Below are 25,436 nucleotides of genomic sequence, written 5' to 3' on the forward strand. Positions count from 1 at the left end.
ACACAATGGGAGAGAACACTTTCAAATAAGAAGACTGAAGACATATTTGGACAAATTTTCGAGTTAGGGCAACTGGAGTTGTCCTAGAGACAGCAAATACTTGGACATGTATTGAACAAGACCAATTTTTTCCCCTCTCCACACAAAGAAGGTTCCCTAAACAAAGGTTTTCTGGTTTTGGCTTTTTTTCCCTAGTGACATTTTTGCAGAGTTGCTCAGTAATTTATTGCTCTTACCAGTTTCTATATGGGAAAATGCATACTGACTGCTCGAGGAGGAACCCATATTAAAATCCTCTGAACTTGGAGCTTCTTCACCATCAGCAGGAGCTTCCTCGTGACTTTGAGTTTCTTCTAGTTTTGGAGTTTCAAGTGTAACAATGTCAGAATCATCACTAATAGTTCCAATACAGGACCCGTCATCAGGGGTTTTTCTTTTCTTTCTCTAAGGAAATGGACAATGTAAAATTTACTCAGATACATACAAAATGAAGTCATTTTTAAAAATAGCAAGAACTCAATGCTTCAAAAAAAGGAAAAAATCTGTATATTTCAACGCTTTCACAACATTGCTTAGCATTGTCAGATGGGGCTCATAGATGCTTCTGTATAATATAACATAATTTACCTCTGGAACTGTCTGAGTTTCCTCAGAAGCAGAGAGAGTATTATCTACTACTGGTGTCTCTTCATCATTGTTGCACTGAGCTGTGTAAATTAAAAGAGGACAGAACAAACATGGCATTAAAGCCAGTAAACACAAACTATGTCCATTCCCATATAATATTAAAATATGTAAAATTGTAACAGATTTCTGTTGTCTACTCATATCAGGGAAGGTTTTCTAAAATATCCCTCTAACAAACATCAGAACCTAATTTGCCATTATGTAATGCAACGTTTTGAAGGATATTTAAATTCAAATGCTCATTCTGGCCATAATGCAAGTAACCTGTAAACAAAAAGCACAGTCAGATAAAAACCAACCAAACATGGCCAAGTTCAAATTTAGTCAACTGCACACTGAAGCTGTCACATCTGTATTCTCATACTGAGTAATAAATTTAGCAATTAAAGTAAGTGGAAGGATCTTCATTATGTTAATATGCACCAGGCTTACACTTCCAAATCAAGAAATGCTAACAGTGCCACAATGTAATTTTTTAGGTGTAAAAGCATTGATGGTCCCTTCCAAATTACTCTTACTTGACCTAATGATGTTAAGGAATACTTCTTTTTTCAACAGCACCTCTATAAACTATCTCCAGCAACACCAGTGCATACTATTCTGGAGCACATCTAAGGTATTGACAAAATAAAAGACATACTGCTGATTTCAACTATTTCAAGAAAAAATACTTTTATGAAGTCAATGACTGAATATTTTCTGTAACACTGATGAAGCAAGTACTTTGACAGAGGCCTACATAGTATACAAACTTTATTAAAAATATTCATTTTGTGCTAATGCTACAACAGATACTTACCTGTTTTATGGAACTGCTCCTCTGTCTTACCTTGCAAATCAATTGGTTGCTCCTCTTCTTGCAAAGAAACATATTCTTCCGAAACAAACTCGTGGTTATCATTTGTGCTTCCATTTTCTGAAATCACTGTCTCTATGTCAGAACCCTGGAGTTTAAGAGTTTTAAACAGACATCACAGTTATTGGGGTTTCCATCCGTAAAGCAGAAAGAAAGGGTTACAAAGAAAACAGAAATTAAGACAAAAACAGAAGAGAACAATAACCTTTAAAATGGATTAAGATTTTAAGCAAAGAAAAGCAAGATCAAACCCAAGTAATCAGGTAATTACCTAGAGGGTAACAACTGTTACTGTTTAGTACTTATGATCACGATTGAAAAAAGGCAGAGGACGGCAATTCGGGGCAGAGGGGAGGGTGCAATTTAGGCATCAGTTAACAACTATGCTAAGTATTTAAAATTACAATTTTCTATTAGCTTCAATAGACCTATTTATAAATATAATACAGAGAAACAGAGGAGGTTGTCAAATGAGTTTGAATATGGGATCTAGTTCTTGCACACATGTCCATGAATTGTTTGTAAATACACACACCCTCCCCAAAGAGGAGCTTCCAAGAGTACCACCATGAACCCTGGGAAGTACTACTACTACAAGCAAACTTGAATGGCTGATTTAATAGTAGTACATCTCTGACACCAGGAAAACAAGTATTTACACAGTCTCTAAATTGAATTTCTTTAATCCAGAGAGAAGCCTTAGCTATCAGTCAGCTGCCAGTCAGCAACAACCTCAGAGCAAATCAGACGCTGAAGATAAACACTTGGACACTGCAGGGCACTAAAGTCGAGCAATAGAGTTGACAGCTCTACGTTTTAAATCTTCATATTGTAATCTTTGTTTAAAAGAACTGATGGAATACAACATTATTAGAGAACCAGAAACATGCAAAACCTTAACTGAAAAATACTAAGTCACTCCGATCCATAAATAACTTGAGCTGTTTTTGTAAACAGAGATAGTTATTTTTGCAACAGCAGGTGTGAAATTACAGTAGTAGTAATACTTCCAGATCAGTTTCCCTAGATGCCTCATTTCAGGGCTCAAGCAAACATGCATGCTTTCATTTTTAAGAGGAGACTGTACTTCAGGAAGATTAGACACCTCAGAAAGAGTTGCTTAAGCTATATTCTACAATCACATTACAAAGTTCTGTTCCTTTTTAAAAGGCTGCAAAAATTACCTGCTTTAGCAATTTGACAGTTGGCAGGGTTTTTTTCTTTTGACTATAAAAGTATCACAATTTTAGTCTCAAATGTATTGCAGAAATTCACTACTCCTAAGTAACATATTGAAATCTGAGTGAAATCTCAGGAATGAAAATATAAAACTCTTTGGGGGGGGTTGCATGGTTGGGTTTTATAGGCAGGTACATAGATTTATTCTGTGACAATTGTCCTCTGTTTTAATAGAACCATTACTTCTGTTTCTTAAGCTGTGAAGAAGAAAGAGAGCAAAGAGTAACAAAAATTCAGGTTGCCCAGGCTGCAAAACAAGACAAACATCAGGAATATAGCTGAAAACAGGTTGAAGTTTTAACTAAAATACCAAATGCAGCATGCACAGCTGTCAGCTCTCTGCAACCACAACCCAGCCCACTGCCATCTCTGGCCCCTCTTAACTCAGGGCCTTTGTAAATGATGAAACAAATCCAGAAACTGATTCTGTTGTGTCATCATCTATGCAGGTCGCCATAATACATGAGAAAGTACTACTGCAGTATTCCAAATCTGCCTAATCCTTAGCTCTATCCCTTTCCTGATTATCCAGATCATTTCCCTGAATTACACAGTAGTCTGCACGTCACCCCCTCCCTGGGTAACGAGTGTGTGAAGGGTATCTCGCTGTCCCATTCATTCCACCTTCTTCATACTCAGATTCAAAGCTGTCTTACCAGGAGAATGCCCACAATGGAAGCTCTTAAACAAAAGTTTTTTCCCATCCTGAGCAGAATTATTTTATTTCTTTTAATTAGGGAAGAATAACTGGGAACACCAAATCTCTACACCACAGAAATCTCTTCTGCTTTGGCTAGACAAACCCCTGCCCTCCAATAACCTTGTGTTACGTTAACTTATTTAGACTGCATAATTTTTTTTCAGTTACAGTATAAAATAACCATCCCAAGTATGAAAACAGTCTGCAATTCACAGCTGAATAAGCCAACTGTTGCAGCCAGCTCCTAAATCCTTCCACTTTGAAGTCTGTAAAGTCCAGCAAACTGTGTGCTCCTGTATCCCACCTGGCCTTGAGGACTGGAGTGAGTTTACTGCTTCTCCCTTAGTGACAGGATTCCCAACCTGCCATCCAACCCAAAAGGAAAAGAAGTTTTAATCATCTCTTAAATGCCACCTTGCTGCCCACAGAAATGTAACCACGGCCCAGTATTTATAAGCTACAAACCACATCTCTTGCGCTTTTGAAACTGGACTGTACCTTGAAGACTTCAGTACAATCAGAAGCTTGCCTTTCAAATTACCCAGATTTTCATTATAATCCACAAATAGGAGAGCATGCAGTGAAGGACAAACAGCTGATCACTAGCCATGATCTCTTCCCATTTTTTCCTGTTTTCCTCCTATGAATGAAACATCTCAAATATCGTTCCTCAAAAACGTTCTGGGGCAGGCAACAAGAAAATATAGCCAGGCAATATGTAAGTGTCATTCCAGGAAAACAGTTAACCCATTTGCTCTGAGGATTCTGTCTCAATAACCTGCTCAGTTTACAAGACAACGCTAAATAACTAAAAAAAACCACAAACCCACAACAAAACAAAACAACCTCAAACCATACTACACCCACACATCAGCCAAGATCTGGAGAGATAAAAAAATCCTGAGGACTAAAGGAAAAAAGCATCCCGGAGGTCCACACCAATAGGCAGAGCCTCCGAGCAACTTAAGCCTGTGCTGTTCACTGCCAGGGGAAAGTAAGATCAAACATTAACCTTACCTAACTTCAAGCATCTACACCTGAGCAAATTGCTGAAGGCACCTTTACAATCAATACAGTCAGTGGAATCAAGACAGCAAATCATTTGATCAAATAAGTGTTGACCTTAGCATAAGAATTACCGCTCTCCAGACTTCCATTGATTGTATTGATTTAATCTATACAATGCAAACTTAGAAACTATGAGAGATTCAGAAGCCTACCCTGTAGACACCTAGGCAGCAACAAAGCCCATCCCAACAGACCTTTCATCGCTTGACTTTTTTTCTTTTGTCTCCAGCTTTTTTCTACTAGGAATTAAAATTTACTCATGTCTTAATGAAGTTACTGTCACTTTATACAACTAGTCAATCAGAAGACAGGAAACACAAACACACAAACCAGGGCTACACAAACGTAATAGTGACTTTACAACTACCTATACCCCAAGACTTGAACAAAGAATGAAGGAATTCCAGCATTTTATCCCAAATAAAAGTATTCCTAACAAACGAAACTATAGCAGAGATCAAAAGATGAACAGAAACACAACTGAAGTCATACATATTTAATAGAGCTCCACACAGCAACTGAAAAGGGCTTCAAAGGCAACAAATATTTTGAATGAAGAACAGCTTTTTTTCCTTGCACACAGTCTCTTGGCTTTTTCCACCTGCTGCCACACAATCTACCATTACAACTTCCTTACAGAATAATTAGATTGCTTTTATGTATTTCCTTATGGAAAATACCTCTTCAATGACAGTTTGCCTAATAGAAAAAAAAAATCTCTTAGTTGCTGCCACTAACTCAGTCCTGCACTGCCACAGGAATTCCTCCTCCACAAGGTGCCAACATCCAGGTTATTTCTACACATTTCATGCCCTGTGCTCTCCTGTCTGAAAAATAGGGCCAAGGAAACCCAGAATTCCAACATGAATTGCAAAGAACTCATACTAAAAGCTCCTGCGTGTCCCTGGAAAACACAAAAGAAAGTCACTTCAAAATTCTCACCCATGTCCAAGCCTCTCAGCCTTCAAGCACAAGTACAGCAAGCTCTCACGTATCACAGAAATGGCTACAATTCTCATTCCTGACCTTACAGTACAGAGAGCTGCCCTGCTCTCCCATCACCTTCATTTCCCAATAAACCTAGTCAAATGTTGGCACTTCTTTGCTCACTATAGCTTCCCCAATTTGAGGCAAGAAAGCCTAGGAAAAATTCAGCATCTTAAGTATGGAATATATAACTACATACTCTCTGTAACGTAACCCTTCCCAAGAATTCCCAACCAGTCTTTGCAAAACTTGTTTTTGGAGATCCCAGACCCTCCAAACTCCCCCCGTATCTTTCCTTTTCAACGCAGAATTCCGCACAAATGAAAGTGCTTTAAGTCATACAAATAAGACCCAATAGATGCATGTGCATCTTTCTCCAAACAGCCTATGCATCCATACACCAGGCGAGGAATTACAGAAGATTAGAGGCAGCATCTCTCACAGACGTCTTTATGGCAGCCCTCAACCTCCTGAGCTCAGAAGCTCAATTCAAAGACAGAGCCTATTCCAGCCTGGAACAAAAGCAGTCAGTTATGTACAAACTGTAGCATTTGCATAAGCCTTGAAAATGCCTTCTTCTAATATTCCAGTCATCGACTATAAACTTGCCTCTATCCTATTTTTTCGCAATAAAAAAGAAAGAATGTAAGGACAGTGGGCTGTTCCTAAGCAGTAACTGTTGAAGCTAGGATCAGACACATTAGTGGTAGAAAAGTCCTGGAGAAATCATGGAATCAATGGAATCATTCCCTTCTGCATGAGGTATTTTTCCTGCCCATTATTCCCAACAATTTATTTTTTTTTGGAGGGGGGGGGTGCGGGCCGGGGCACAGGAATTGAAAGGAAAAGAAGAAATATATTAGCAACAACAGACAAATTACATAGAATGTCAATGTCTTCAGGGAAGACAGAACAGAGGGGAGCATCTCACTAGCTTTCTGGCAGTTCTTCAAACTAAAACCTTTGTAGAAAAAAATTATTCTTTTAAATAACAAAACTTATATCAGTTATAGCACAGGATACACACCTTTATAAAGAAAAAAAACTGTAAAACTAAATCTCTCCTCTATATTCCCTGTTGATATGCAAGATCTATGCAACACAAGAACTACAAAGTTGAAATAATATTTTACTGTATATGGCTAGTCTTAAACCTGACAGAACTTTATTAATTTGAAATTGCGTACCTCATGATTGATGACAGTCCAGCCACAAGATGAGTCACTGTCACTGGAGTTTTCAGACATTTTCAAAGCACACTGCAAGCAAAAGTAGATTCTTTTAACACGCAAGATATGTAACTTCACCGTTCTTGAAAAAAAACAAACAAAGCAAGCAGACTAATCCAAATCATGACATTAAAGAACACTACACTAACTCACAAACTATTATTCTGGAATTAAAAAAAAAAAAGAATAAAATATTAGAAAGAAAATATATTATTTTGTACATATTCCCTATTATCTTTTTTATACTTGGAGCAAATAAGGTTTTGCTAGGTACACACCTATTTCAACCAGTCAAAAAGCTCCTTACACTAGCTAAAAACACACACAAGGCTAGCCAATAAATCAATAATCAAACCTAAAATATTCTGTAGCACCATGTTTAAGACATTTTCAGTAGATAAAGTCTTCTCTGCCTCGTTACATGCACAGGAACTACAGTTGATTCAAGAACAACACCGTGGGTTTTTTGAGAAGACACAAGTTAGGATCTTTTGGAACTAATTCTCTCTTCAACTGCTAGGCAAAACACCGGTTCATATTTCTTTGACTCCTTTCAAGTGCTCTCAAATATACTGATTCTGAAGAACACTGAGAGAGTACCTGGAGAGTACAAAAACAGAACAAAAAACCCTGAAGTACAAATTTTACTTCTTACAATACCACTGGATTACTTTGGTTGCTATTTTCAGGAAACAGTCTGCTTGCTGCAGTTGCCTGTTTATTTTTTCTCCTGTACGAAGAATACAGAGTATTCATTATTGTTACACACTCAAGATTATTTTTTTTAAGTTCTTATGTAACAGAAAAACTAAGAAGAAATTTAATCCATTTCTTTTTTCCTTAAAATGAAACTATATCAAGTTGTTAAATAAAATTTACTATAGGATTTATCTTGGGGGTAAAAACAAAAAAATCCCCCAAATAGAACAATGTCCAATCAATTGTGTTGAGTTTTGCATCCAATGTAATAAAACAGCAAAAGAAACCATGGATCAATGAAGCTTCTATAAAACAACAATTATGCTGACAATGCAGAGAGTTCTGAGAACTTCAGACAGCTGCTTTATTTCCCACCCTTAGTTACCTCAGGTGCTTTCTCTGTGTTCTTACTGATTTGTTTAAATTTATTTACTCTCTATTATCCACCCTGTCTTTACTCCCAGTTTGTTAACACAGAAAATACACACACCCCTTGAATTAGAACATCTGAATATACCAGTGTGGCTATTAATTTGCACAACAAAACACAAAACTTCCGATTCCATTTAAAGTTACTTACAAAATACAGTAAACATTCGTCTCATATCTCAGCATTATAGTAGTTATCCTATGTTTTGCTAATACAACACTTCCTCATTGACTTCAACTAACATATTTGGGGGTTCCTCTCTGAAAAATGCAATGATGACAATCACAACCACAGTTTATAAAGCAAAAATATTCACAATCAATCAACTTAGGTATCAAACTTTGAGAGAAACTGGATTTCCATTTATTATAAAGCCATATATATACATATATATATAAAAATATGGTTGGCATTTTCCTTCAGATCTTTTTATTCATTCATTAGTGCTTTCCCTGGAATCTCAGCTAGGGAACATCAGGGTTGGGAGGCGTATATGTGTTGTTTTGGGTTGTTTGTGGGCTTTTTTAAAATCATACTGTATGCAATCATCAACATTTTGTTTAAATCATTATCTTTTTGAAATCATACTACTTCAATCATCAAAACAACAAATGCCCAAATGGCAAAGACTGTGTTCCAGCGTTCTCATGAGACATAACATCTGCTTGCTGTCATTAAATTTTGAATTTGATCAGGCACTCAGCAACAGCATTCCTTTAGAGGAAGGTAACTCCCGGCACTAGAACTTGCCACCTATCGGAAACATCACTGGCTATGTTGCAAGAACTGTACTAGTGATCTGAAATTATCTTTTAAGAAGTCTTTTCAGCATAAAAACATTCCCCATTTAATTATTCTACAGTTCAGTGAATAAAGCGATCGTAAAAGTACAAAATTTATTGTCACTGAAAACCAAGCCTTTTGCGTAACCATAAAAAATAGTTTGGGGCAAATACAGTGCAGGCAGCTACTCAGTCCTTACTAGGGTCTGATCTCCGCTGTGGAAGAGATTCAGGCTGTGGTTTCAGAATTACAGCAATTCAAGTTTTAGTGCATCTCAGTGCTAGATGAAAAACAATGAAATCACCTAATGCAAACCCTTTAATAGGATTCTGCGCCTCCCCCCCCAAAAAAAAAACCAAAAAACAAAAAACACCAAACCAACAACAACCAAAAAATAAAACACCCTAATGAAAATCTCTTGATACAAGTGCATTTACAAGTTTTGAAAGGGCAAGACTTAAGAGCAGATTCTGCACTGGACATTATAACATCTGTCTTCCTCTAGCTCACTCAGCACTTCATCTTTGGCCCTGTCTAACAACTTAAATGCTATCCTGTCCTCCCTCTCCATCCAAATCACAGACTGACAGGTGACTGAGCACTGCACAAAACCAATTCTACTGAACACATAACCGCGGCTTCAGGCTCCACAAATCATTAAACATCTGTCTTCCCAAACAAAAGCTTCAGGACCTAACTACGTGGGTATCAACATAAACAAAAAATATTAAAAAAACCAAACAACAGAGGAACAGGCAGACAATAATCATTTTCTATTACTTGCTGGCTTTGATAAATGGTCTCGAGTTAAAAGTTATTTATCTTGTGTTCAATCAGAATATTATACTAATACTGCATATATAACTGCATACAGGTGATCAATCTCCAAAACAGAAAAGTTTTTAATATCAAGAAAAAGAATGGAATAGTAAATAGCAATCACAAAATCATTGAGGTTTATGGATAGAGCTGCTAAATTTATCAAAATTATGATAGATAACATGGCATCAGACTGAAGGGCATCTCTAGGGTCACTATATTCCTACAAGCACATTCAGCAAACGTATATACATGTGTAAAACAGTTATCAAAAGTAAAGCATTTTATTAATTATAATTAATTACATCTAAAAGAGCAAAACAGCCTAAAAAGCTTTAATAGAAAAATACCTAGGTAAAGTGTTCCTAAACCATCAAGCTAAACACCATATTCCTGTAAAAGATCAATAACATATACACAGTCATAACTAAATCTGAGGTCAAATCCGGTCCCTTAACTGAAATACAGAAGATTAATGTGAGCCCAATGGCTAAACCGACCTACTCACAGTATCCTCACCAGCTGGTATTGTCCACCACCAAACGACAGAGACCCACTAAGAACCAGTGACTTTTCCTACCAGCCCAAAGGTGCTGGATAAGTTGGCACCATCTTCCTGAATGGAAGCTATTTTTAAAAAGTAGCTTTGAGCAGCAATTGAACAGACATGAAGCCTGCAAACTTCTTAATAAATCAAAACAATGCTAATGGATGCTAGTCCAGTAACATCTGGGATAAGTGGAGGATACAGCACAGTATTCAGCATCTCCTGTATGTCAGGTGAAGCCAAAAGATTGAAAAACAGAAAAACGGGCCCATCCACACAACATCACCGGTTTGGCTTCTCACTAGGTATCAGCATTGCCACCATTTTTCAAAAGAAAGTTACAGTTTAAGTTCTTCTGTGCTTCAGTTTCAATGCAAACTGACTGTAGGCCCACAAACGCCCTACACTCAGTGACAGCGCCTTTTAAATTTCTATTGAGATAAAATAAACACCGTTACATGAGGAATTCAACCCCTGTGTACTGTGGAGGGGCATCAGAGCTGTGAACTCCTTTCCGAACCTTCCTGAAACACCAGCCAGAAGCACAAGGTGCAAACGCTTATGGCCATATACATTGCTGATAACGTAATCCCGAGTTACCCAACGAGGTACTACATCCTATTTATCCACTGCAAAGCAGAATAAATACCAGTCTCGGAGTAACCACGGCAGTCTGAAGAAACCCCGAAGTTTTTCCATCTTGGAAGAGGATTCCCTGGACTAAACCCCCCGGTAAGCACTGGCAAGGATGAGCAACAAGGCACCGGCAGAGACGGGTGATCTCAGCGCCTGCTGCGCCGTCGTTCCAGCTAAAAACTCACAGTTCTGCAGCAGCTGCTTTGCTGCACGGCAGACACAGCGCCCGGTTACAGCCGTACGATACTGCAGGGGGTGCCGCGCGTTTGTTATCGCTGCCCAGCGGCACCAGCGCTCCCCAAAGTACCGTTCTTCGTGACCGTATGTCGCAGCCCACCAGGGCTGTGCCTCCCAGCCCGGCAGACGCGGGGTCCCGGGGCTCCCCCGCCGCCCCCTTGCATCAGCCGCGGCCGGGGCAGGTGATGCGCGAACAGGGAGTGGGCGAGCGCCAGCGTCCGGGGCCGGCACGGGGCCAGCGCCGCCCGCCCCGCAGCGCCCGGTCACCCGCCCCCGCGCCCCGCCGCGGGCAGCCCCCGCGCACCCCGGCCGCCCCCTCGCCCCCCCGCCGTCCACCTGAGCGCGGCCCCCGGCGGGGCCCGGCGCAGACGAGGGGCCGCCGGCTGCCGCCGCCAGTGACGCCGTCAAAAACAACCCCGGCCCGCCCGCGCCGGCGCCTGCGCAGGCGGCCGCGCCCCGCGGCACCCTGGCCAGCGTAGTCCAGCGCCGCCCGCCGCCTACAGCGCCCGGCGCGCCCCGCGCCCCGGCCCGCCCGCTGCTGCGGCAGCGCCGCGCCGCCGAGGTCGGGCCCGCCCGGCCGCCGCGGCACCCGGCAGGGCCTCGCCCGGGCCGTCAGGGCGCTGACGCGAGAAAACACAGTGAAAACCCTCAAACTGCCTGCACAGGTATCGGGAGCCATCGGCAGGCGGGCAGGGGCCGCGCTGCCTGGGGAGAAGGGCTGGGGCTCGGCCCGCTCGGCGCCTCGGGGGGCAGTCGGTGCAGATGGAGGTGAGCCCCACAGGAATGTCAGTCAGCCTTCCGACAAGGACCTGCTAACCGCTAACAGAAAAACTGCGGAAGTGCTAAGGCTCGAGGACACTAGGATAAACTTAAGTGCGGTAGTGGGAGATCACGACCTCCTACTCCAGTGGCCCCCTCGAAGAGAGTGCATCCCCCGCGCGGGCAGCATGCCCGGTGATTGTAAAGTGAGCTGTACCTTTAAATTGAAGCGAGAAAGCAACTAACCAATAATTAGTTAGTAGGTGTAGACTTTGGGCAGAGCCAGCCAACTTCACTGTATAAATACGTATTGTGAGTACAGCTAGGCGTGCAAGTTCGGAGGAGCGACCCCCCTTGCACCCGGCATCGCAATAAACACACCTGCTTTGTAACTTACCCTGAGTTACAGAGTTTCATTCCGCAGGTCAGAGCCCTGGGCAGGCCCTTGGGGAGGGAGCTCAGAGGCACCTGCAGCACCAGCACGGGGGGTACCTGAAGATGCAGCCCCAGGACAACCAGCTGTGAAGGGACAACCAGCTGTTACACACAAATAACCTTCATACTAAGGGAAAGAAAAAGCAAGAAAAAAACCCACAAAACACAACAAAACCAACGTCCCACCAAAGAACACCTCAACCCACAAAAAAAAGCGCGGTGTATGGACGAGAAGTAGCTGATCCCTCTAGTATTGGACTGGTGGAAAAACTCAGATGATTGTGAATTAATTAATTTGAAGTGTCCTGACAGCACGGGCTTGGAATCAGCTGCCTGTGGCTGCGCTGCTTCAGGAGAAGCTGGCCTTGCCCGAGAGCCGCTTGCCAGCAGGGGCAAGGCGGTGGCCACCAGGCACGCTGCAGCCCACAGCGCAGGGCACGTCCTAAAGCCCTGAGACCGGTGCCCCAATGTCGTAGCACTATCAAAACTATCTGGCTGCAACAAGGCTTTTACCATCCCGTACCAGATTAACTTCAATAAGTAGTTCCTGCACCTTGCCCCGGCACAGCCACTGATCCCCCACAAAGTTTCAAAAGTTCATCTGCTGTCCATGCTCTTTTTTTATCCTCTTCAGGCCAGCCCACCCTGCTTCTTGCCTCTGTTGCGTCCGGAGTCTTCCTTCTCTGGGCTCCTCTTCCAGGCAGCCTCTCCTCATCCGGGCCCCCTGCTTTTCCCAGGGCCTCTCCTTGTCTCTCCTACATCCTAGGCACTCTCTCTGTCCTCCCTCTGCTTCTTCCAGGTCTCCCTTCCTCCAGAACTCCTCTTCCATACCCCTCAGAGCTATTTAACTACTTAGCAGGCACCAGCCACAGCTGCACATTATCCACATCAGCCAGCCCACTGCCCCTGAAGCCAGCCCACAGCTGTATATTATCAATGTTAATTAACCTGCCTTTACCTGTAATTCCTCTACACCCCAACAGTGCCCTAATACCGGGGCAGGAAACATCCCACACACAACAGGCCTCATGAATACACATAGTAAAGGAAAAGTCAGAATTTCTTGAGTTTGATCTAAGCTAGCAACTTCAGTGTTTTCTTCATCTCTTTCAAGATTGAGAAACAAAGATTTTGTTGCATCTCTGAAGAACAGCAGGGTTTGGACACCTTGCTCAGCAAACCCACGGCCGGTACCTTATTCAGTGCAGCTTTACTACATGCTCATCAATATGGCATTACAGCACTTGCCATGAATGTACTAAGAAGTTTCTGTCATGTGTTAATTCACTCCCTACAGAGGAAAAAAACCCCAAAACATACGCATGTGAACATGAGCGAGGAAGTACAGTCATTTGGACATTTCCTTAAGGCTCTGTTTTAGCATACATATCTCTGGATATTAGAAAAAGCAAAGGCAAAACCAAAACAAACTGCCCACAAAGCCTCACTGTCTTCTTACTCTCAATTCATATTTTTATTATCCACACTTCATTATTTCTGCCACGCATTAAGATATTTTCTATGCTCAAGATTATCACTAATGCAGAAATTGATGAAAATTCCAATTTTTACTATACTCCAGAGTCAACATGAATTCATTTCTCCCTGTCCACAGTTTACTAAATAAGGTCAAAAGTCAGTTTGTCATTCGGTTCCTCACTCCTCACCATCCATGTATTTCAATACACATCTTGAGCAACATTTGCTCTGACCACAAACATTTAACAAATTTGAAATGCTTTGTCCTGCTAGTTGAAAAGCTGAATTAAAATCCGTCTCCTTAGTAGGGAAGGAAGGTGACTTATGCTGAGAAACTGCCATCGAATATGAACACTGAGCAAAAATTATCTCCTCATCTGCCTCTGTACAAATCCTGGCAACCCAGTGTTTTCCTGGATGCTGACCCCTGCAACACTCATGACCCATGGTTCTCTAACAAAGCCTCAGGTTTTACTGTTTGAAACAACAGCTTCAAGTTAATATGGTGCTACACCACCTGTCTCACAGATGGTACCCTGTATTTCTCATCCACTGGATCAAACCTTTTCAAAACACTTACTCACTTGTGGGTCATTCCAAGATCATTTTTCAACTGTGCCGTTGACAGAAGCAGGGTATATGACTACCCCAATTTCCAGCACACTCTGTAAAAATGCATCTCCATCCTTTTATCATAGATTTAGACTAGACACTTAGCTTTAAGAAAACAAACCTGACTGTTATTTCAGTCATTCTGGGAATAACTGTCAATATCTGCTGGGTTGTTGTGGTATCACTCCAGCCCCACACAGCTGCTCACTCACTTCCCCCATGTCAGGATGGGGGAGAGAATCGGAAGAGTGAAAGTGAGAAAACTGGCGGTTTGAGATAAAGACAGTTTAATAGGTAAAGCAAAAGCCATGCACACAAGCAAAGCAAAACAAGGAATTCGTTCACTGTTTCCCGTGGGCAGGCGGGTGTTCAGCCACCTCCAGGACAGCAGAGCTGCACCACATGTAACGGTTACTTGGGAAGACAAAATGCCATCACTTACAAACAAACAAACAAACACACACACACACCTTCCCCCCCCCCCCCCCTTCTTCCCCCAGCTTTATGTGCTGAGCATGATGTTCTATGGCGTGGAATATCCCTTGGGCCAGTTGGGCTCAGCTGTCCCAGCTGTGTTCCCTCTCAACTTCTTGCTGCCCCCCCAGGCTGCTCGCTGCTGGGGTGTGAGAGGCAGAAAGGCCTTGGCTCTGTGTGAGCTCTGCTCAGCAGGAACTACAACATCCCTCTGTTATCAACACTGTTTTCAACACTGAGTCCAAAGCACAGCCCCATACCAGCTACTATGAAGAAAATTAACTCCGCCCCAGCCAAAACCAGCATATGAGTTGAATAAGACGTATCAAAAAGGATGTAACCCATTGGAAGACACACTTCTCCCAATCAGGCCTAAACCCATAAAATTAAAACTTGTGAAACTGGTATCACAAATGTGTAACTCTAATTTTTAAAAATAATTAAGTGCAAGAGACATTGACCTCAAGGTTTATTTGTTTTAATTAAAGTATTTTCTGGTTTTAAAACTGAAAGTCAGTCTCCACATTCCTACGTCTCAGGACATAATACCATAACACATATGACTGATATGGTGTACATACTGTCAGCTTAAGTATCGAAAAGTTTAGCATCCGTTTGCTCCCAATATAATCGGATTAAACAGGCAGATATCATTTCTATTTCACAGCAGTAGAAAAAGGTGCCTGTCTACATCAAAAACAGCCTTGAGTAGCTATAACAGATCACTACAATTCAAACAGCCTATACAGATGTATACAGACTGTTCTAATAGGCTCTGGAACGAACACAGAAAATCAGGAACTTGCAATCAGCATCTGCTTCTTAGCATATTTTTTTTCCCCCACTGCCAGTGTCTCTCCTCTTTAGCCCCACCTTCCCCTCAGTAATTATAAGAAAGAAAACAGTCGTATTTTGGCAAGTATACCATTACACTCAAACGAGGCGTTAAAGCTCCTGCACTGCCCTCCTTCCAACTGCTATTAAAAAAAAAAAAAAGGTATTTTCACCCCCTTCCATTGCAGCGCAGTAGGTATCTGTAGGAAAGAAGGAACAGCAGCTACCCCAGACATTTCTGGCTCACCTTCAGCACTCCTCTCAAGGCTCTAAGTAAAGCAGCTGGCAGCGATGCCCACCACCTTCTCCCTGTTCCAAGAGTACAAAAATTACACAGAGTAACATACATCTGCACAATAAATATTTTCTCCTGAAGACAGAAATCAGTCATAAATGGTATTCAGGGAACAGACTGATGTGCAAAATTCAGAAATCTGCTAAAGCTGCCACTGAAAGGAGTGTAGTTGAAACAGTCACATTTTGGATAAAATGCCTAACAAAACAGAACCATTTCAAGTCCAGTGTCTCAGGTTGTCACAAGAATACAAATACTAACATATATATAAACAATACAATTCTATATTAACATTCTTCCACTATCGAAAACAACAGGTGCAGGGCTTCAAAGCACAGTGTCATGTAATTTTACAACACTTGTAATGTTACTAGGATGGTCCCTTTTTTGAGAATCTTTAATCACACCAGTATTCATGAGATACTGGCCAATGTTAACAGAGTACAAATTAAAATGCTAGCTCAAGAAAAGTATATATTGTCATATAAATAACAACGGTTTTGATTTTTACAGAATATGCTGTACAGCCACACTGTAAGATTACTAATTGTAGTAGGATGGAAGTAGTAAGTCATATTCATTGATAGGACAACTTATCACAGGATTAATTTACCACTACACTACAATACAACACCACAGGTTTATAATTTTTCCAATTACCTTGTTCGGTCAGCCCAAACAAATGTTTCATAATAGTCTGAAAATATTCAATGTACCTTACTTAACGCTAAAAAGAATGTTCTGCACTACATAGTATCTACCTCTGTGCTTCCAGGTGGAGGTTTTCCAAATTAGATGCCTGAATTAGAGCATATATATTCACGGTCTTAGTTTCAGATACAGCAAGCACTATGAACAATAGGAAAAGAGGAAAGCATATAACCATAATCATATAACACATAACTTTTTCAGCTTTGGTGGAGAACAAGCAAAGACAAGAAGCTAACAGGTGTTGACTATATGGAGCTAGTGAAGTTGTTTGAAAATCCGTTGTCTAGATTCAGGAGATATTTCCAGGCAAATATTTCATTTAGTTATGAGTAACTTTAAATCAAGTCCCAAAAGCATGTTTTAATATTTGGCCCACCAATATTTCAGAGAAAGCAAAAACATTACAACTGTATCAAAATGATACAAAATATATCTAATCGTATTTGTTATAATACTATACTTTCCAAAAATAGTAATTCATATATCCAATCTTTTACCAATACTGTAGGTGTTCTGAGTGAAACAGAAAAATGTCTAGTTGACAACGTATTAAAGATTCCTTCTGATGCCCTCAAAAGGTGTTCCTGTCAAAAACCTCCTTTTAATTTTTTTAAATTAAGAATCCTGTGTTGTTCCTTGAATTAGGTTTCGAATCTTCTCAGCATCTTCTTCTATAGTTTTATTTTTAGGATCAATCTTGAGAGCTGCTTCATAATCCTGGAGACCTAATATAGATACATTAATAAGAATGTCAATCAATAATGCAAGAAAAGCATCCTCTTCAGCAACTAACTGGAAATAACTGCTCTCTAGTCATAGACATAAAATACTGATCTTGAGTTTCGCTGTTGAGCAAGATGAAATCAGAATTATGTTAGGTTTAACTTTTGTCAGTAAATAAATTTGTATTTTGTTTACATTATTTTACAAACCATTTTAGTGGAAACATGGCTATGTAAACATTTCCAGGTATTGGAACATGAAAACAGAACTTCATTCACGTGTGTGTGTGCCTGTGTGCGTGCATGCATGAGGGGAGTGTTCAAACGTGTTCAGCAGAAGAGAGAAAAATTGAGTCACAGAATGAAAGTGCATGAAAACAAAACAAAAAAAAGACATGAACTGTGAATACTAGAGTTTGGCGGGGGGTGGGGGGGTGGGGGTGGGGGGAGGGGAGGCCGGAAAGCAAGCCATGAGTACAGGAAGTAAAATAAAATCTTGTTCTCTTTTTTCTAAGGTTTCCAAGTGCAAATAAAGCTGTAAGGGAATGACAAAGCGATTTATAGGTAGAAAAAGGTAAACAATGGGAAAAAGCTTAGTATTTCAACACTGCTGTTTTGAATATACTTCACTTTCTGTTATCGACTTCCACTTGCAAATTTGCCTTACAAAACTAAACTGATAGTCTTGGAGAACTCAGTAAGGACACTTAATTTAGGTATTTTCTTGATGAAACATTTTGCTCATCAATACAGGTTTCATACATCATGTCACAAAGATACATTTACTAAGCACTTCACAAGCAAATATTATAGAAATATTTTAGTTAGTTTGTTCTATAATTGGAAACACTGTAAATATAATCTCAAGACCAACAAAACATTGCTTCATGAAGAGCAAAATTAGCACAACCTAGTTTTATATCAGTTTGCATCCTACATCTGAATGCTTCCCAATGCAAATACCTCATCTCTGACCTTCCAGTCATTCCTCACTAATACATGCCATGGCCGCCAAGCTGCTATGGTCAATAGCTGGCCATTACATACGGAAAGACTGACCCAGCAGATCAAACAGAGGATATGCAACTTGCTAAAGCCTTTTCCTCAACGTAAAAACTAATTGATACTCTTTAATTTAAGGGTACAATTTATTTTCTGAAAACGTGTAAAGATTTTTCAAGTGCAATTGTAATTAGCCAGTAAATAAATAATAATAATAATAAATTAAGGAATATGGTATAAAGGTTCATAACAAAGAGACATAGATTGTTTGGCCTCCTTTGACATTCCTCCTGAAATAATAAAGGTGTGAGCATTCTCATTGAGCTAAACTGAATTACTGTCACGTCACCATAAATTCATGTGCATGTTTTCACAAGATCAAGGTCTCACCTTCAGTATATAATTGCAGCTGACAAAATGCTGTTCCACGTCTCACATACGCTTTCACTCGAGCATTCTCATTATCGGGAACAGGTGGTGTCAATAGTTCTAGCGCCTTTACAAATGAAAACACCCGGTATCTTTAGCGGTAAATTTTTCATTATAGTGTTTTTCTGATTTACACACACTTCTCTCACCTAATTACTATTATTATACAGCAACATAATAACTATTCAAATAGAAATAGAAAATAACTATTCAAATTTAACTATATGGCTTGTGAATCTATTCATCAAGATTTATATCTGTCACACCACATTTTGCTAAATACAGTTTCATTGCCATGGCTAAAAATGGACAAATACTGCAATAAATGTTTATTGCAGTCAAATAATGTATTCTGTCTTCATACACGATACTGCATACCATGCCACAAAAAAAAAGCAAACAAAAAAAAAAACAACCCAAAAAAACAAAACCCCAGCCCTATAAAAGCACCTGTGTTGTTGTAGTCACTAGAAAAAAACAAGTTTCAAGCCTCAAGTACTTACTAGTTCAAAGAATAATAATTATGGGAAAACTTTCTCCAGATTATTCAGGTGCCATTCAAGATCACTCCTCTCTCATTGCACAAATAACAGCTGCTAAAACATCCAGATGATACAGCCCTCCTTTAAAAATGTCTGGTTTGTTGAGTTTTGGTTGTTGGGGTTTTTTATTAAGGTATTTCTCATTACTACCACCCTTTTTTTTTTAAGTTCCCACCAAACGAAGAACACCACAACATAATACAAAAGGTATCTGTATTTTCTTTCTTTTCAGTTCAAAGTTGTCTTTTTTTTTTCAAGTGTATATATTGCTGCAATATTTTACCTGTAAAGAAATGTGTACTGAGTCAACATACGGCCATTCATCCCAAACGTGTGGAAGCACGGTTTGGGGGGTTTTGTTGTTGGTTTGGTTTGGTTTAAATCTGTGAAAGTTCATTAATTAATCACTATCAAATTTTAATATTTCACCATGGCTTCATTATATCAATTCTGAACTTAAAAATTTTGAATTGCACTAGCGAGGCTTCACAGATCTGCTTGAAACAGAAGCATCACAGTAGTAAATCACAATCATATATAAGACGACAGTCTGAGAGCCCATATATTTATACCTTCGAGGAATCCTCAATAGCTTTATGCAAATTTCTCAGTTTAAGGTGGCAAGCAGCACGATTCAGGTACAGTAGGGGAAGCTTATTGTTTAGCCGCACTGCGAGGTTATACGCGTTTACAGCTGCAAGATAGTTGCCCGTTGCAAACATTTTGCTAAGTTTAAAACAAAAAGCAAAACATGCACTTTAAACAAGGTGATAAATCACAAAATAAATACCTACTTCTTGTTAACAATTTGTTTTCAAAAATTTGTGGTTTTAGCAGCTTCTCCTTGGAAATGGCCATTGATAGCTTTTTCTGAGAACAACACAGCTGAAGTTCAGTCAGACTTGATGCTGACAATATAGCATACAGACACACAATAAAAATAGTCACTGCTCAAAACCAATGAAGAACAGTAAGAGCTGGACATGTCCATGAGACACAGGACTAATTTTGAAAGCTGTATAAATATACCAATATTATTATCAAATTCCTGAAGCTGGTTTTAGACAGATGTTTAACCTCTCAATAGAAAGGAAAAATTAAAGGAAATCCACCCAGGTATAATATTGCACTGAATTAACTGTCCTCATAGAAGAATCGGCATTATGTGTTCACAATGATTTTGTCCATCATGAGCTTCAGCAATTGCATCTCATGACTTTATCAGATTCAAACACCATAAGACATCAATAAATTCTCTACTACACAGACATTCACCATCTGTGTCTAGTATAAATAGAAAATATCAAAACTAAACAATAGTCGCACACTATATAACTAACATTTCATTTTAAATACATCTTCAAATGGAATCTAACTTACTTTCCTTTGTCCTTTAACCAGTCTGGGTTCTTCTCCTCTTCTTTTAAATCTTCCAGTTCAGACAAATCAGTAGTCACTGTTCTTCGAGCTTCTGCTTGTTTACATAGCCACTGCAAATATACAACATGCAAGTATTATTTCTGAAGGAAACTTCAAATCCAAAAAAGGATTTTGCTTTCATCTGTTCACTCACTCCTATGAAAAGAATTCTATTTGCCACATATTTTGAACAGAGAAAAATATGAAATAATGTCACATTTGAAAAAGTTCCAAGTTCCCCCAATTATTTTATTACTATGTGAGAAGTAAGGTTACTGCACCCCTAACTATGTTTTTGTTTGCTCACTTGTTTTGGAACTTCCAAATGCCTTTGTGTTCATTCAAAAGAACTTCAAAGTTCTGTAACTGTAAGCTTCTTTTTAAGAAGACAGAACTTAAAGAATCTTAAATATAAGAGTAAAGACATTTCAAATTTTGTACTTCGAGGAATTCAATCAATATTGCTGCCTTTTTTCTTCCCCTCTCCAAAAAAGGAACATGCTGTTTATTAATCTACACAATCACATTTGGTGAAAATAATTTTTATATAAAAGTGTTTCTTATAATTTTAATTTAAATAAGAACAGCCTTCCTTGGAAGTGAAGAATCTTGCACAGGTAAGTTTCCATATCACAGGTAACGTTTCTGTCAACTTACTGAATACACAGTAAATAATTCACCACCTTGGAAGACATAGAAGCATCATACCAAAACAGAGAATGATCCTCACCTCCTCCTCTTCTGCGACACGAGATTCTCGCAGAGCTGTAGGAAAAACTCGTGATGTAAAGTTGATTTTAATTGTAGCAGCAGATCGAGGAGCTGGTAACTGCTCTTCCTTTAAATCTTCTGAAAACATACTATAGGAACCATGACCTATGGAAAGAATTGGAGTACTGGAAATGAAAAACGAAGCAAAAGAGATTTTTCTGGTTTTCTACCAAAGTCCAAAGTACACCTAATACAGAAACTCTGCACATTTGAACTACACCTCTAACAGCTGGAGAAAGGTTTAGACTTGTTCTTTTGAAGAGTAAGTTCAAAAAATGTTTGTTCTTTCTGTATCATGACATCTATTTACTGGCTACATTATCTGTCACATATTACCTTAAACTCATCTTACACCGCTATCTCTGTCACTTACACAATTCTCCGACAGGGCAACTGCAAGACCTAAAAGTAACCTCATCAAAACATAGAAACAAAACAAAAATGAAATATTTCCTGTTGGTTTAGTTTCCTGAATTGGCTCTCTGTGTGGTCAAGATGTGGGATAGAGAGAGCAAAAGGAAACTATGCATTTCTGTGAAAACCGGCAGTTAGGTAAATTAGGGTAATATGAACTCCACCCTCAGAAAATCAGCATCACACTGTCAGAAAGGCTTTCTGGTTTGCTTTTCTAAAGCTTAGAACAAAACCCGTCCTCGTACTTCCAAGGACTTAAACAAGAGCTAAGAACTCACATGCTTTAGCTCAACAAATTGCGTGAAAATAAAGACACTAAAATAACTGCAAGGGAGAAGAATTAGTTCCTTATGGTAGAGACAAAGACAAATGATGAATTAGAAATATCTAGGAACAAAGTTACATCCACACTTTAAAGAGTGATAAAACACACTTCAATAATACAACCTCCAGTAGGTTTGAGTCCAGTCTTAGAAGTTCCTTCAGTAGGAATCCTAGCTTTGCTCATTTTCCCCTTTTCCCTCTCCTTTAACTGCTCTGCTTCTTGATGCAGTTCCCCTTCTTTTTGTACCCTCTTTTGTTTCTCAGCATCTCTTTGCTGTTTTTTCCATAACTCCAACTCCTTAGTAACCTTCCGACGCTCCTTTTCTTTCAGATCTTCAATTCTTTTTCTTTCTGCTTCTTCTAGCTGTTTGAATGCAACATGCAACATCTGATCATAACAACATGACTATGTAAAAGTTACCATTATTTTCCCAAGCAAAGCATCATGAAAGAAGCCTAAAAATTATTGGGAGAGTAAAGATTTCTGATTAGCTTTTAAAAGTCACATCAGGACCAATCAGAAATAAGTTTTACTTCTAAACAATGAAAATCCTAGCCATGTATCAACACAGATCTCTGGAATACACAGAAATGTAAAACATACAGCTTCATTTTAGTACATTATTTCTTATTTCTCCTCTTTGAGATTATTACATAGGCAGAATAGATACAACATCACTACTCAGAAAGTCACTAACTGCAGTTAATTTTGGTCCAAGTTGCATATGCAGTCTTAAAATTTCATTGTATACTTTAAAAAAATCTGTTTAAACACAAATGAAGTGACCAGACTTTTTACATACATAAAAATTTTGAAAATAAATACACATAAAATATACATAAAACACAGAATGACAGAGACACACACACACAAAAAGAAATGAACAGCAAGTCTGATAGAAAATATAACAATAAAATATAAGATTTTTTTTAAAAAAACAGTATTTTTGACAGTGCTAAATGACTAAATACTTGCGCTGATGCAAGGCCAGAAAGGATTACAGTTTTGCCACATGACTGTAGTCTCCTTTTAACTGATAAAAATCTTGAGTGCCTCACCGAAAATTTTCATTAGTATTACTAATGGAAAATGGCAACTTTTAAGTATTTTTTCTGTATCATTTTCATATTTGGTAATAAATGTGTTTTAAGTACAATTAAATAACAAGGTTCTCCACCACTGTAATAAAAATGAGTATTTTTCATATTTTTCAAGGTCCATTTAAGCAAGCAGCTGCCAGATTAGCTGGTAATTGTTTACCTGTACATGTGCTGTAGAGTCCTTTCTAACCTTACCTTCATTGTGGCCTCCAAAGCATATTTTTTGTGTTCCTGTTTTGCAACTTTTTTTGCTTCTGCCTCCTCTTTTGCCTTTTCATGAGCTTTTAGAACAGCATTCTCTCTCAGATATTGCAGTTTCTCCTTGTCAGCTTAAAAGAAAAATAATTATTTTAGTGATTTAGGCGTGAATGTCTGCCGTTACACACCATATTCATAAAAATAGGATTCCTTTAGCTACTTAGTCTAGGAAAACACAACACAGTTCAAATTCCACAAGCTTTTCTCTAAAAAAGAAAAACTCAGATTTGCTCACACACACAATGTAAGTTTTACAAAAAAATTCTTTTTGTTTTGTGCACATTAGAGCCAGTAGATGTTGTGCCTGTTTTCATACGCTTTCTATTTTTAAAATGAAGAACAATGTTTAACTTCGCAGATATCTAGCAGCAGAAATTTCACATTGCTCATTATAGCTTGCAAAGTTTTTTCACAGTTTGTGTTTCTTAACACTCAGTCTAATTTTCACATTAAGGAACTTACCATTTACTAGAGTTAGGGAATCCCACATGGCCACTTCTTTTTTATACAAAGTGAAGAAAATGATTCCATTTCCAATCTTTGCTGTGCTATTTGTGTCATCAATAGGAGCATATAAAACGGCTTCAAATAAGAAAGGAGGGATGCTTACCTATAAAAAGATAATTAATTTGAACCAATATTAAAAAGATTGAATTGAATCTCACATATTCAAAATACTCAGTACAAGCATACAGCAAACCTCAAGAAACATGTGCTATTGACAAAACGGATTTGCTTGGTATGCAGTAGGGAGGTTATGCATGTTGTGAGACCAGATAAAAAAGATTGAAAAAGTTGGTTCAGCACTGCAACAGAAGCCGTGGACCTCAAATTTAGGATTATTATTCATAGTATAAGCAGAGTGTCTAATTCAGGCCATTTACAAGAGAAAAGGCAGCTAGCACCTATTGAGTAGCATTATTAATATGGAGGAGAATCAACAGTGGCAAAGGCATTATCTCTAGTGGGACAGGTACGTAACAGCCTGCAGCATACAAAAAGAGATTGTAGCGTAACTGTTACAAAATATTATACGCTTAACGTCACGGCGTATGAAGCGTGTGCTTTTTAACAGAGCCATAAAGTAACTCCGAGCCACAGGCCCGCGGGCGCGGCACATCCCACGGCAGGGCCCGCACGCCGTGCTGCGCGGCCGCCCACCTTCAGGTACTGCTCGGTGCAGAAGATGTTGGCGGCGGTGACCCGGGCGCCGCGCAAGGGCAGCGAGAGGTACACGGCGGAGGCGGTCTGCCGCCAGCTGTACTCCCGCAGCCACACGGGCATGGCGGCCCCGTCGCTACGGCCGCGCCGCCGCCGTTGCTAGGGGCAGAAGAGCTTCCGGTGCTCTTCGAGGCCACTTCCGGCCCGCCGCACCGCCCCCGGAAGCTGCTGGCAGGGCCCACCCGCGGCTTGCGGCGGCGCCGGCCCGCGGGGGGCGGCGGGGCCGGGGAGTGACCCGGGGACCTCCCGCCGCTCCCCTGGAGCACGGCGGCAGTCGCGGAAGGGCGGCGGCCCCGGGAGCCGGCGGCAGCCCCAGCGAAGAGCGCCCCGCCGCAGCTGGCCCGCCCGCCGAACGGCGGCACAGGGTGACCGCGGCCCGCTGCGAGCCGGCGCGGCCCGGACCGCCCGCCCCCGGGGTGCCGCCTGCGGTCGCTCTTCGCCGCGCACCGCAGGGCGCACGGTAACGGCGCAGGCCGCTCGGTGATGAGCTGGCGGCCCGCCGACCGGCACGGCAAGGGCAAGGCGCTCCTGGTCTGCATCACTCCCACCTACACACGGCGGGAAGGAATGCGGCTCCGATTATCCAAATACATTTCCATAAAGAGAGACAACTATTACTTTGAGAATCTCTGATAAAAACTATTACATCTGAGGACTGATTTAGCAGGACGCTGAAACTTCCAGATGTCCTCCAAAAATAGGTCATACTGGCAGCTC

At 40.2% G+C, this 25,436-nt stretch overlaps 2 protein-coding genes across 6 annotated transcripts in view; both read right to left on the bottom strand.

The window, feature by feature from the left end:
• Positions 1 to 11,349, bottom strand: part of CCPG1 (cell cycle progression 1) — a 30,175-nt gene extending 18,826 nt beyond the window's left edge. For 2 of the 5 annotated variants that reach the window (XM_037393955.1, XM_037393950.1), the window contains exons 1-5: positions 11,254 to 11,349; positions 6,725 to 6,796; positions 1,517 to 1,631; positions 628 to 707; positions 237 to 444 (exon numbers count right to left, since the gene is read on the bottom strand). In XM_037393955.1, the coding sequence (XP_037249852.1) occupies positions 237 to 444; positions 628 to 707; positions 1,517 to 1,631; positions 6,725 to 6,784 (463 nt within the window). In that variant the 5' untranslated portion in view covers positions 6,785 to 6,796; positions 11,254 to 11,349. The other 3 variants (XM_037393951.1, XM_037393954.1, XM_037393953.1) reach the window with 3 other exon arrangements.
• Positions 11,350 to 15,138: 3,789 nt separating this feature from the next.
• On the bottom strand, positions 15,139 to 24,833 carry DNAAF4 (dynein axonemal assembly factor 4). Its single transcript, XM_037396060.1, has 9 exons — positions 24,660 to 24,833; positions 23,961 to 24,108; positions 23,436 to 23,569; positions 22,263 to 22,503; positions 21,361 to 21,506; positions 20,592 to 20,701; positions 19,784 to 19,937; positions 18,631 to 18,736; positions 15,139 to 17,241 (listed from the first exon to the last, which is right to left on the bottom strand). The coding sequence occupies exons 1-9, from the start codon at positions 24,780 to 24,782 to the stop codon at positions 17,132 to 17,134; spliced, it is 1,272 nt and encodes a 423-aa protein (XP_037251957.1). The 5' UTR covers positions 24,783 to 24,833; the 3' UTR covers positions 15,139 to 17,131.
• Positions 24,834 to 25,436: the final 603 nt, after the last annotated feature.

The sequence above is a fragment of the Falco rusticolus genome, chromosome 7 (assembly GCF_015220075.1).
Source record: "Falco rusticolus isolate bFalRus1 chromosome 7, bFalRus1.pri, whole genome shotgun sequence".
Taxonomy (NCBI): Eukaryota; Metazoa; Chordata; class Aves; order Falconiformes; family Falconidae; genus Falco; species Falco rusticolus.